This window comes from Pochonia chlamydosporia, chromosome 7 (assembly GCF_001653235.2).
Source record: "Pochonia chlamydosporia 170 chromosome 7, whole genome shotgun sequence".
Classification (NCBI taxonomy): Eukaryota; Fungi; Ascomycota; class Sordariomycetes; order Hypocreales; family Clavicipitaceae; genus Pochonia; species Pochonia chlamydosporia.
This window is the reverse complement of record NC_035796.1, coordinates 2,439,422-2,452,032: the sequence shown is the minus strand read 5'-3', so window position 1 is coordinate 2,452,032 and position 12,611 is coordinate 2,439,422. Positions and strand designations below refer to the sequence as shown.

Here is a 12,611-nt window from a genome sequence, read left to right as displayed (position 1 = left end):
ACCTTGCGTTCTATATATCAAACTCATGTTGGGGAAGGGTTGGAAGTGGTTTGCTGTTGATGGGGCAACGATACTCGCTTGTGAGTTCCTAATCCATGGTCTGAATGATCTTTGCTCGACGACTCTTGGTAAGTTTCTGTGTATCTACTGGCCACGAACCTTGTCTAAAGGCTAATACCATACCCAAGCTCCCCAACATATGATCAGTCGATTGAAGAACCACGCAAGAGCTGCCTGCGTCGTCGGTGCAGCGTCCTGCACGAAACAACTTCATCAGATTTGAGACTACTTCTCGATTTTACAGCTTGAGACTTTCTTATTGGTTACTGAGTGGCTGGAAATGTGTGTCCAAGTAAGCCGGTTGGGTAAAGTTAAGGGGGGCAGCTCAGTGTGTGACAAGTGTGTCAGTTGGATCGACGAGGAAGGATATCTTACAGCTTTCTCTTTGGTAAATTGTGTTTTAATCTACCGTTGCATATTCAGCGCCAAAACCATGAATTGAATACCTTCTGGACAGTTATTGGCAGCACGTGAGAAAAGCTTCGAAGCTCGACAGCGCCATTTAGAGTTGTCGCCTCCGGGCGTCAAGTTTCAAGGTTTGAGGCCGTCGTGTCCGTAATAGCTCAAGGTTTGGATGTAGCCGCTCCGCAGCCGATTTTAGTTATGATACGCCATTTCGTTCAGGGGTAGTCAGATTTCGCAACCGCCTTGTCCCTTTGTAGATTTGTCTTTCAAGGTGGTAGCGAAATGGCATGGGACAGATGTGGTGGAGGGCTTGAAAATGGTCTTTGGTCCGCCTCGGAAAACAATTTTGCAATTTTCTTCCAATGAAAGATCCCCTTCTGGTAGTACCCCAACAAGGAGCAGATTCTCGAAACTGGAAGTGCTGCCCCAACTGCAAAGTAGGGCTGGCAGGATGCCGAACATCTTCTGGCACGACACTAAGGCTGATCGTGCTCATCTACCCCAGCATGGCTCCTTACAAGAGACACAGCGCGACTCAAAACATCTCGATCATTCTGAAATGTCAAACGCCTCACCGCTTCGTCCAAGGGGAAGAACTCGCTCTCGAACCATTCCTCTCCTCTACTGGCAGCACCCTCTGGAATATCACCGTCAACCTCAGCAATATACCACCATATCAGCTTGACATTTGATTTCCCTTCGATTTCGCGAAAGGTCAGCATAAAGGGCTCAGTTAGGCAGGGATATGTTCTAGCTTGGTCGGAAACGCTGCTGGCTTCCGCCGCGGCCGTGGCTCGAGTGGGCATTGTGACTGGGTAGAGATGACATGGAAGTCCTGTTTCTTCCTGCATCTCTCGAAGCGCTGCTTGGTGTCGTGGTTCATTGCAATTGCGTCTGCCCTTGGCAAGAAGCCACTCGTCTTTGGGAAGGTAGTGAATCAGACAGACTTTGGGTGACTCTTGCGTAAAGTCGAACAGGATTGCGCCGCAGCTTTCGACAAACTGCTCGCTTGTAAACTGAGTCGTCGTAAAAGTGGAGGATGCCATGACGGCTAAAGTTGGTGAGAGATTGTGTGGCTTTTGTGGTGAGACGGTGCTGCAAGAATTTTGTATGTTGTCGATGCTATAAGGAGTGTTTGCGCAATTCGATTCTTTGTCCTCGCTTGTTTTATTTTGTTTTGTTTTATTTTGTTTTCTTTTGTGGTGATTGTAGTATTTGACCTCTAGTCTGTGGTGTCCCCGTGTTTGGCTGTTTCAATGTTTGTATGTGCATGTGGGCGAAAGACGGCAAGCCAAAGTCTGGTCTTGTGCTAGCTGCTAAGCATGGGAAGTCGCAACTCATTACTCCGTACAGACCTGACATCAAATGTAGGTGCACGTGCACGTGCACGGAGAATCATTGATAAGCTTTCATCGTTGATCACTCCGATCCGACCCACGTACACGTACTCAATTATGAACAATGAACGCAGTCCATCTCCTCTCCTGTCCATCTCAAGCCGCACTGGTTTCATTGTTTCCTCATCAATCCATGTCCCTCTCAGCATCCCTCCGGCCTTTCCACCACACCAGACATGTCAATCTACCGACCAGATTCTCTCGGGCCTAAAGGGGCACTGTCTGGTCTTCTGCATCCTCTAGCTCTTTGCATTCAATTTGATGTCTACATTGAAGCTATTAATGGACCCTTTGTTCCCGTTTGTTCTAATCCCATGGTCTAGGTTAAGCCACTTGCAAATGGAGCAGCTTCCAATGTTCATGCTTCTTTCTTTCAAATGTCACACCGAAGAGCATGCGACCACCTGCCGTATTAATTGAATTATGAGACTTGACAGCACTAATTCTTGGGAAATTCATGCAGACTTTATTATTACGCCACGCACCAATAAATCTAATATAAACCCACACGCCCGCACCTGTTGCGTCGAGTCCCCAGTGCCGTCTCCTCAAACCTATGGCCACACCAGCGACTTGACTTCTTTTGTAAAGCGCCAAGTGGTACAATCCCCTACTTACCCAGCTAACTAGTTTTCCCGTTCGATCTTTCCTCCTTAACAGTGATCGATCTGCCGACAGTGAGGCAATTTTCCAGTGGCATCACGCGTTGGAACACCGAAGGCTGAAAACTGGATCATCCAGACATCGCTGAGAGAAGCTTGCTTGCGAACCATTGTTGAGGTGTTGTTCGACCAGGTATTTTCAAACTCCAGAACATTTTAGTCATGGCACAACGAACACGAACATTTGCGTGCCTTATCTGCGGATCTATCATCGATTATTGGGGCGATAATATCGATGCTGTTACTGATGACGATGGTGTCGAGTATTATCCCCCTCCGTCTTGGAGGACCAAGTACCGTCTTGGTGAGCGTCAGAGTCTCGCTTCGGTGAGAAAAACACACTGATCTTCATAGTCTACACCCATCCGCACGGCATTTCAGTATCCGGGGTCGGGCTCAACGAGGATGACTACCCGTCTTACTGGTCAGCACCTCGGAACTTCAACGGCAGATGGGACGATGGTGGATACATGGGTCTAAGACGCGACCGTATTGGAGTGCTCCAGCAACGTCCGCTCAACGGTAGTTATGGATTTCCTATTCATGAAGCTTGCTGGTCTCTCTTGGAAGTGGCTTACGCTCCGCAGCCAGTCCCCCATGAGAGACTCTTTGAAGCTTGCAGGTCACTGCCATTGCCAGTTGAAAGCTACGCCTTTAGTTGGGGTCACAACTATGGAGGCTTGACCCACATAAATAACAAGCAATATTATCCGTGGGAAAATCGATTTTCTGATCCTCAATCGACAGAGGCTTGTCGGGATGCTAGTTATGACCCTTACAATATCCCGGAAATCCAAGCACTTCTATCGGAAGAAGCGGAGGATTTTCGCATTGAAGAGTCTGCCCATGCACCTACGATAGTACCAAATCGCTGTACTACACTTCCTGCGGAGCTTGCCATTCAAATCGCCTGCTACCTGCCAACTGCCGATGCTTTAAACGCCCGCCGAGCCTTACGATCGTTCGTGCCCATCTTCCATAGTAAGCAATTCTGGGCGTCGAGGTTTCGTACCGTAGCAGATCGCTCTTGGATATTTGAGTCCCGGCAATGGAACAATACTACTGATTGGAGATGGATCTATCGTCGCACCAGCAAAGCTTCCCGCAACAAGGGCATGCAAAACAGACAGAGAATCTGGGAATTAATCCAGCAGGTCCAACAAACACTCATTGGACAATGGAGCGATGGGCCACTCTTAGATTCCCCTCAAATGGATACGACAACTCTGGCGTGGGTAGAGGCAACCGCCCACGTGCATCCGGTGTCAACAGATATCCCCCACGAGGGATGTCAAATATTTCATCAACAGCAAACAGCCGTACCCGCCGTACTTTCCAAAATCTCTTTCTCGATTATCTGTGTTGGGGGGGTTGAATATATTGCGGGATTAGGACTCACTTCCCAGACAGGCGAGGTTGCCCAGTTAGGCTACCGTGCCACAGGCAAAGAGCTGACTTTGGATGCCGTGTCCCTTGAAGGATTCAACTTGGCTGTAGGTTCAAGAGGCATACAGGGTATTCAATGTATGCTGGAAGGTGGGCGACTATCACCATGGTTCGGGTCCACGGTTGAAGCGCCACAAACAAGACGGCTTGCGGTTTCAAACCCAATCGCATATCTCGAGGCTGGATTTGACGTAAGTTTACAACCAGTAACATTTAGTTTCTCCTCTATTGTCTTCAAAATTGTGTATTTGAGTACGACTGACAGATCCCAAGGGTATGAAAATGGTGAGGTTGGCAATTGCAGAGTCTAACCCTCCCACGCCTCAGAAGGACAGAGAACATTCAGTGGGCGACTGTGCGTTTTGGTATCCCCAACTTCCAAGCAAGGACTTGCATCTGCATGGGAAATATTTCCCACCAAGAGACAACGCCACAACCAAGTACCAGCCTCTTTACTGGACATTATTTGGGGGACACAAGGGACAACATCTTAGGCACTTAACTGGGATTTCAGTGGCATCCTTTGGCAACCCCAGGTACATCCATTTTCACTTTAATACCGAGGATGTTCCCACCACAAATCACAAGACAAACAAGTGGGAAAGGTACGCCGCGACCAGGGTCAAGCATTTTGAAATTGACGGACCCGGCGGCGAATTTATCTCTGGCGTTGAAATTTACACAGGAATTCGGGATTTTGAAGATGATCTGTCGTGGCATGCCAGATCTGGGTTGCTGGAATCGTTCAAGGTAAGTGATTCGTATTGAGCCCCGGACAACTCTCACTGAACCTTACATGTCAGATTTGGACAAATCGCGGAAGGTCCTGTGACTTTAAACATGACGTGTCGCGTCCCTATCGGAGTCCCAGTTTCAAAATCGTGCGAACGGTCGTGAATATTGCCCCAGGATCTGTCATCACTGGATTGTATTGGAGTCAAGTACGTCTCCGCTCTTCCCAAAAGTCGCTGTTGACAAAACTAACGCAAGGTAGTATAACAATGACCTTCTGGCGCTGGGAGTCATATCTGAGGATATCGAGATGCCGACCACAAACAACACCAGTGAAGTAACAGCTCACCAATAGCAACTGCTCGATTATCGTTTCAATTCCAATGGCGCATGTTCTATCAATAAGTCTGGCGCATTGCATAAATGCTTAATGAGGGTAGCAGGCAGTTGCCAAATGTTTTAAACAGCTGTGGTAATCATAGTGTGGAAGATGGCCGGCGATTATTCTGGCTATTATTCTGGCTTTGTGACAAGGATGCTCCAACATCCGGCAACCCAAATGTCAGGGCTAAGGAACATGCCTGACATTCGTAGTGTTAAAGCATGATTTGGCCTCGCAAGCAGTCATAAGACTACAGCCAAAGAGGGACGCGGGATTAGAAGTCTGGGAGTTTGACTGGGGAATTAAGGTGAAGACAAAGCATTAATTCGATTTGACTAGCATTTACCCCTGAAAATAGATCTGTTGAGCATATACGCGTTTCTGGTATTCACGTCCAGCGCAACCTCACATGTAATGCGGAAGCTTGGCTGAAATAGGGTCATTTGGTCTCTATGTGTCTAATTAATCATCAGACTATCTTTGCCTCAAGGTGAGCATCTCGTCTGCCCGACTGTGGGTTGTGATATGCCCAGCTTTCTGCGGCTTGGAATGGGTAGCGTATTGCGTCCCACGCTTTTGGCGCGTCGTCTGGTGTCCATCCATATCATGCATGGCCTGTCGTGACTGACGTCTGGCGACTCAGACTCGATCACCCACTGGCTACATCGGTTGCCTACACTTATAGCATAGTGTATAATGTAAGGATAAGGAAGGAATTCATGATGTCATTACATCTCTTACCTATTTCTACACCGAAAAGAGACACCGAATCCTGGTGCTTTGCAACAATACAGAGGAATGGAGATGCCAAGGTGGACCGTCGCACGATTATAAGGGGCAATCTGGTCACAAGAGCATAAAGCAGCACCGACGGCTCCATTCGCACCGTTTTTATAGTTCTTGCATTGATTATCCAATAAGGTACCACTAAAAATCGGCTGTTCTGCAGAGCATCCCGTCGTGATCCTTTGTATGCTCCGGCGGGCCGGCCCTCATGCGCTGGCGGGTAATAAAGAGTCTTATGCAAGGGCATGATTCTCCGTGGTATCAAATTTAACTGCATTTAAGGCTTTTATGACACGGGAATAAGGAGGTGGTACTTCCTTTGTAATGATGCTGGCTTTATTAATCTGCGGCGCGAAAACGTATACTGTTTACGAAGCTCGCAGCTGTGGTTTAGGTATATCGTGCCAACAGTCTAAGAGCTTGATTATTTGCCAGATGGAATTACGGGTGCTACTTGACATGCTCTGGCTTTAGGCTGACCGTCGCCGGTCCTATGACACCAGACGAGAAATGCTGTCGCAGAAAACTGATTGTCGCTGGTGTTGAAGCATCCACCAACATGACAGGCATGCTTTAACCCAAGCGCAGGATGTAATCTAAAATGTGAACCTGTGCCTTTTGAAATAGGGACTCTACAATCCATATTTGCTCAGTTACCCAGGGGGTTATTGAAGTGGCATGTCATGCTGACGTCCTTTATGCCCTCGATTATCTGGACTTTGTACGATGGTACTCATGAAGCTAGCACGACTGAATCGCCATAAGAAGTATACGAATAGATGGAATAGTATGTGTCTTTCTTTGTAAGCAACTCTTTGCCAAGCTAATAACTCCTATGCTATATGCTCCGCATGTGCTTTGATAGCGGATTGGTTGCAATGCAGAATCGAAAGGTGCAATCCAGTATAACCTACCATTCAGGGAATTTGGTGGTCCTGTTGGCAGCACAAGGCACAATGATATAAGGCGTCGTGATTCTCTCCATCTTTCCACCATCATCACTCGCTTCAACACATCCCACTTGCACTTACATTCATTCGCTCCAGCTTTCATTCCTTCAAAAGTCTTCAATATGATGCTCATTCCCCTGACATTTGCCTCGCTGTTGGCAGGCACAGCCTATGCCAACAGCCCACTTCTCGGTCCACCGGTCAAAGAACTCGATGACATCGCCAAAGCCATCCAAAGTGACATGAGAGCCCGCATGCCACTCGGCACGTTTTTGAACCTGACAACCGCTCCTTTCACCGAGGTCAACAAGGTTGAGATGCCCTTGGCACACAGCCTCAGCGACTGCATCAACAGAAATACCGGCAAATGCAGCAAGCTCTATGCGTGGGAGCGCCTCACGCTCAACCAGATCCGAAACGTCACCATCAACTACAGGACCAATGTGGACAACGAAACCCCCGCCGGCTCAAGCCCTGCGACGATGAAGCTCGGCAAGACCACGGCCATAACTGACGCCAGAACCACAGGCTGGAAGATTGCGGTCAAGGCAGCGGGCAAACTAGGCTTCAGCTCACCATCTCCAGCGAAGCCGGCAGAGCCAGCAGCACCGGCGGCAGTCGCGGCCAGGGGCAAGAGGGGTGAAGTTGGCTTCGAGGTGACTTATGAATACAGCGACCAGTACACCAAGTCCGAGACCATCACCACCACGACAGAGCGAACGTTCCAGTGTCCAGCCCATACCACATGCAGTTATATGACCCTCACGTTCAGTGCGACTTTCATCGGGAGCTGCAAGAGGGTGCCGTGGGTCGAGTGTGGGACTGCGTATAACGCGTGCCACGATTTCAAGACGGATTCGGACGGCAAGCTGGCCTGGACAAAGGACATGTGCTTTGCCAGCTTCGCCCAGGAGTATTGCCGTGCTCCCCCGATTTATCCGGTCGTGGATGAGTGCCAGGTAACTGCGCCGGTGCTGGACAAGGACGGCAAGCCGCTGACTGGAGAGGTATTTGTCGAGATGCCTCATGACAGATCTAAGCCTGATCATATCACCCCTCTCTACTTGCATTCGTACTGAGAGGATCCTGGTAGTATAGCTCCAGAGTTGTCAGCAGGGGGTTGGGCTTTGGAGTAGCCTGAGGACACCTGTTGACGTTTGTCAGTCTGTCAACCCGATTGTCAACGGGAGCAGCCAATGGAACTGATCCAGTGCTCTGCTGAGGCCGCAGGTTCCTGAAATTTCCGTATCTTTTTCTTTTCTGATTCAAATAGTGTATTTTTACTGTGTGTGTTGCGTTCCCTTGAAATGGCTTCTGTTAGCTATCATGGAAGCGCGTTTTATCCCTCTAGATAGCAAATCCAGAAATTTGCTTTACAATATTCCTTTGGCGATTGTCATTCCCTATGACATTTGTGAATTGCTCTGCTGGGCATTCATCAGCAGTCCCGTCATGTCCCAGTTAAGCAAAGCCAGTTTGCCTCCACCGTCCTTCATATTCTCAAATGCAAACATTCCAGCCATGTCATCAAACGACACATCCAGTAGGGAACTCATCCAAGAGACATCCAAAGCGTCATCCGCCCTCGCCACAGCTGTGTTCATTTCCAAGTCGTCATTTCGTGTCTCGTTTGAAGTTGCCCCGAGTCTGACAGGTGTATTTTCGGCATGCGAGGTGCCACTCGCTAACCGACTCATGTATGCCCTCGTCGTCCGCTCTCCGCCCATTATACCAGATATCTGGGGCACAAGACTCTGCGCCTCGTCCGATGCCGTCTCCCCAGCAGTCCGCTTTTCTATCATAGTGAGCAGCCTAAGTAGAACCGTTCTCCCCTTTGTAGCCACAGGAACGTGACAGCCATGCCGCTCCAGAATCTCCAGGTCCTCAACCATATCTTTAACAGCATCATACAAGCTCGGTATTTGGATATTGCGTTCCACTAACAAAAGAGCCGCCACTGTGACTGCCACAGAGAATATCTGATAAGCTTGTGGCAGAAACTTGTGCCAGGACGTTGGTGCGTTGTCCTTGCGTAAGCAGCGGTAAACCACGACTGCATTTTCGGCAGCACTAATACATTTATCGCGTGCGTCTCCGATACCAGCGCCAAGAAAGGGTCTGTACATCCGGATTCGCTGTGTGTAAATACATGTCCGCAAAATATGATGTTGCCAAGTTAGTACTTCTTGCAGCGATCCAGGGGGTTGTGGGAGTTGTCCACGTTCGCTTATCTGAAAGTACCACGGCAGCTCTTTCAACAACTTCTCAATTTTGCTGTCGATATATTGGAGGCGCTCGTATGGCGGACCGCTCTCATCGTAATCGTCATCATCATGGTACCGCATGTTGAGGAGCTGGAATAACTGTGCCCTGCAGATGTTAAGGCCAATCTCCGTGGGGATATCCATTGGCTTAACAGAAATTGAAGTCTCAGTCAGGTCACCGTCACTACAGTTCAGAGGCAACGGGACGTGACAGTGCTTTAGTCGGATGAGCGGCGCGCGATCAAGACATATTGTCTGAAACCTAGTGACGAGCAGGGAAATAAGCACGCGTAGAGAGTATTACTGACGAAGACACCTACATGTCGGAATCAACGAGCTCCCACCACATACGATGACGAATTTCGTCCCGCAGGCATGTAGACGGCATCGTATCTCTGTCCAATCCAATTGCTTGGGCACACCGTACAGCTTGTCCAAGGCGGCTTGGCAATCAATCTGTTAGCCGTAGCTCTTGGTCTGGGCTCAGGACACTACTTGAGGACTTACGAATTGAGAATTTCTAGTTGATTAGTTGCGTACCAATATAGTTGAGTTATGATAAAGGTCTGAAGTTGTGGAATACATGGCTGTGCCTCATAATCGCCGGCTCTAAGCGCCCGCTGAGAAGCATTATACCAGACTCGTGCAAGTGGACGTATCGATTCGGTTGGAACCCCAACAACGCCGACGGATTCAAGTGGTACGTAAAGCGCGCTTACAGAAAGGATAGTAAAAAGTAAAGAATGCCAGATACAGTCTCCGTGATCCGCGTCCTCTTCCCAGAACTGTGAGTACTCTCGTCGAAAAGATGGCACATGAAGAGTCTGAAAGATCCAATTTATGTGGTCGATGTAGAAGTTGACTAAAAGGTCGCACTGCGCTCGGGAGGGTAGCATTGAACTAAGTTGCTGTTTCCAGATCGAGTTCTGATGCTGACCATCGGACATTGTCCCCCATAATGCACGCCTCTCCTCTTCCTGAAAGCTTTGGCGCAAAAGATCAGGGAGAGTCATACAAGGAATTTTTCCTGTATCTATTTGGCAGAGTTGGCTCAACTGGCTCACGAAATCCTCTACTCCAACTCCAGACTGTTGTTTCTGTGGGATCGGTGAGTTGGAGTTAGTTCCGGTTTTCCCTTTAGTGACCGTCTGTGTAGTTGGGGACTCGACATCCTTGGCAAAAGTCTCTTGGGGTGGCCGTGAATTCAAGGCGACTTGTGAACGATTGATCTTCTTTTTGACCGGCGGGGGATTTAGGCGGCATTCTCCTTCTCTGTTGTATCTCACACATGTACCACAAGGTATGCATCTGTCGCAGCGCAGCTTATGCCGACGGCACGGCAAACAGCTCAGAGGTTGCCGCTTAGATCGTCCATGTCCGGATCGTCCAACTCCGAATGGTTGTGTTGTGCCGGATGAGGACTGCTCTGCAGACATGGCACTAGTTTTCCTCAGCTAGTCCGCAGACCAGTCTGTACTTGCTCCAAGTAGAATTGCCTCCAGAATGGGTCGTCGATGGGTATTCCTACAGTCAATATCAGCAAAGAGTGAGAGATCTTCGGAGATGGAAGATACGAACTAGCGATGAGTCTTCCCCGAGATCAAATCCACAAATCGGAGTCGTTAGCAGCTGCAAGGTGGAGTAGTGGCGCTCAAAAATACCTGGATCTCGGACATGGATCCGGTCGTTTGATGACGCTTCATCACAGACTATAGGATCCGAAAAGTTCAAATTTTCATCCATATTCCTGTATTTAAATGTCCGATATCCTGGATTGACGAGCTTCTTCCAGAAATAATCTCAGTATTCTCATTTTGACGCCTCTCAGAACTGTTCCAATGGCAACTAGCACACCCGAAATGTCACCCTCGCCAGTCGTCCTCATCATAGGATGCGGCATTGCCGGCCCGGTTCTTGGCTACCTCCTCAAACAAAAAGGATACACTCCCATAGTCTTTGAGAAGGTATCAGAGCTTGGAGATGCAGGAGCTTCATTAATGCTCATGTCAAATGGGTGAGTTGGATCTTTGACCTCTCAGGTCGCGAGTGGGGGACTTACACACTTCAATAGCCTCAAAGTTTTGGAACTGGTTGGAGTTGCCAACAAAGTTACCGCCGAATCCATGCCCATTCAAAGGTTTATTGACTCCAATGCCGAGGGAAAGATACTGGGATCTTCAAACCTTCCCAGCATCTTCAAGGACAAATACAGCCAGCCTCTCGCAGGCATCAAACGTACTTCTATTAACTTGATGCTCAAGAACACACTCCTTGATCAGCACATAGATGTAAGAGAAGGCTGGGAGCTATTAGATATCAAAGAAGAAGAGGACTCCGTCACCGCCTACTTCAACGGTGGTCGATCTGTTACTGGTTCCTTTCTCATTGGCTGCGATGGAATCAAGTCTGCTAGCAGGAGAGCATTGCTTCAAGTGAAAGGTATCACTGAAGGGCCCCCGACTTATACTGGCCTCACACAGGTAAGAATGCACATCGTCTAGTGCCCTTCTTGACACCCTCCAACTCATGTTTATAGACGGCCGGGATCTCCAAAACGCCGAAAACGCTGCTTGACTCTGCAGCCATGCGCAACTGGTATGCGGATGGGACTCACATGATTGCGTACCCCATTTCCAAGTCACATATTTCCTGGGCAATCACGCAAAGGGAGGCGCAAGAAACGGCAGAGACATGGCGACCTTATCGAACCGAGGAGCTGCCTCACCAGAAAAGTCAGCTCTCTCAGCTGCTTGACGGATGGAATCCCGCTGTCAAGGAAATGATAGCCTCCTCAGAGAGAATCATCAAGTTTGGACTGTTTGATCGCGCAGAGCTGAATTCAGGCGAATGGTTCTCCAAAAGATGTGTTCTAGTTGGAGATGCGGCACATCCAACGAGTCCACACCTGGGACAGGGCGCGAACCAGGCATTGTAAGTTCTGTCTCTTTTTCCCGATGCTATGAGAGACCCGGTTAACCCTCTTTCTTACATTAGAGAGGACTGCTATCACCTCAGTCATGCTCTTCCAAACTTGAGGGTAGGCGGCGAGAGCTCTCCGGATGGCGCTTTCGTGCTTGGATCGAGTCTAGCGGCCACAATATTTAAACCGTATGCCGAAAAGCGCCAGCCTAGGACTTCACATCTAGTGAGAGGAGCTCGAGCTGTAGGCGAGCAGAGAACAGCATCGGGTGAGGAAGCATGTAAGCGGCGAGATGAGATGGTCGTGCAGAAGTTCGCGGATGACGGCTTGCTGGCAGCCAAGATGGACGAGCTTTTGAGAGAGCCGTTTTCAAAACCCTAAACTTCACTGGAAGCAATTTCAGAACGCGGCGCTAGGCGTTACTCTCTATGCAGCATATTTAAGCGTACCAGTAGAGCATATTAGCATTCATAGATCTCTAGTTAGCATTAGACTTGAGAGACAGAATTTCGGCATTCGTAATCCACGCCATGACGACTGCGCATTATAATTTTTGAAAGACTGTCTTATCAATCCAACTGGTCGAGATGTCATCCCAGCTTCTTGC

General features: G+C 48.8%; 5 protein-coding genes across 5 annotated transcripts; 3 read left to right on the top strand and 2 right to left on the bottom strand.

Moving 5' to 3' along the window:
* Window positions 1-941: 941 nt before the first annotated feature.
* On the bottom strand, window positions 942-1,511 carry VFPPC_14600 (NUDIX domain; the record flags this gene model as incomplete). Its single annotated transcript, XM_018292368.1, has 1 exon — window positions 942-1,511. One exon carries the CDS (start codon window positions 1,509-1,511, stop codon window positions 942-944), a length of 570 nt encoding a protein of 189 aa, XP_018139317.1.
* A 1,175-nt stretch (window positions 1,512-2,686) lies between these two features.
* Window positions 2,687-5,057, top strand: VFPPC_09430 (F-box domain-containing protein; the record flags this gene model as incomplete). The annotated part of the gene is made up of 5 exons (XM_018287967.1): window positions 2,687-2,828; window positions 2,879-4,161; window positions 4,244-4,720; window positions 4,774-4,911; window positions 4,965-5,057. The coding sequence occupies 5 exons, from the start codon at window positions 2,687-2,689 to the stop codon at window positions 5,055-5,057; spliced, it is 2,133 nt and encodes a 710-aa protein (XP_018139318.1).
* Window positions 5,058-6,942: 1,885 nt separating this feature from the next.
* Window positions 6,943-7,899, top strand: VFPPC_14601 (hypothetical protein; the record flags this gene model as incomplete). Its single annotated transcript, XM_018292369.1, has 1 exon — window positions 6,943-7,899. The coding sequence occupies one exon, from the start codon at window positions 6,943-6,945 to the stop codon at window positions 7,897-7,899; it is 957 nt and encodes a 318-aa protein (XP_018139319.1).
* A 324-nt stretch (window positions 7,900-8,223) lies between these two features.
* VFPPC_09431 (transcription factor) lies at window positions 8,224-10,031 on the bottom strand (the record flags this gene model as incomplete). Its single annotated transcript, XM_018287968.1, has 3 exons — window positions 8,224-9,346; window positions 9,405-9,527; window positions 9,592-10,031. The coding sequence occupies 3 exons, from the start codon at window positions 10,029-10,031 to the stop codon at window positions 8,224-8,226; spliced, it is 1,686 nt and encodes a 561-aa protein (XP_018139320.1).
* Window positions 10,032-10,943: 912 nt separating this feature from the next.
* Window positions 10,944-12,385, top strand: VFPPC_16532 (monooxygenase FAD-binding protein; the record flags this gene model as incomplete). Its single annotated transcript, XM_018294285.1, has 4 exons — window positions 10,944-11,098; window positions 11,156-11,564; window positions 11,621-12,015; window positions 12,079-12,385. The coding sequence occupies 4 exons, from the start codon at window positions 10,944-10,946 to the stop codon at window positions 12,383-12,385; spliced, it is 1,266 nt and encodes a 421-aa protein (XP_018139321.1).
* Between the last annotated feature and the right edge of the window lie 226 nt (window positions 12,386-12,611).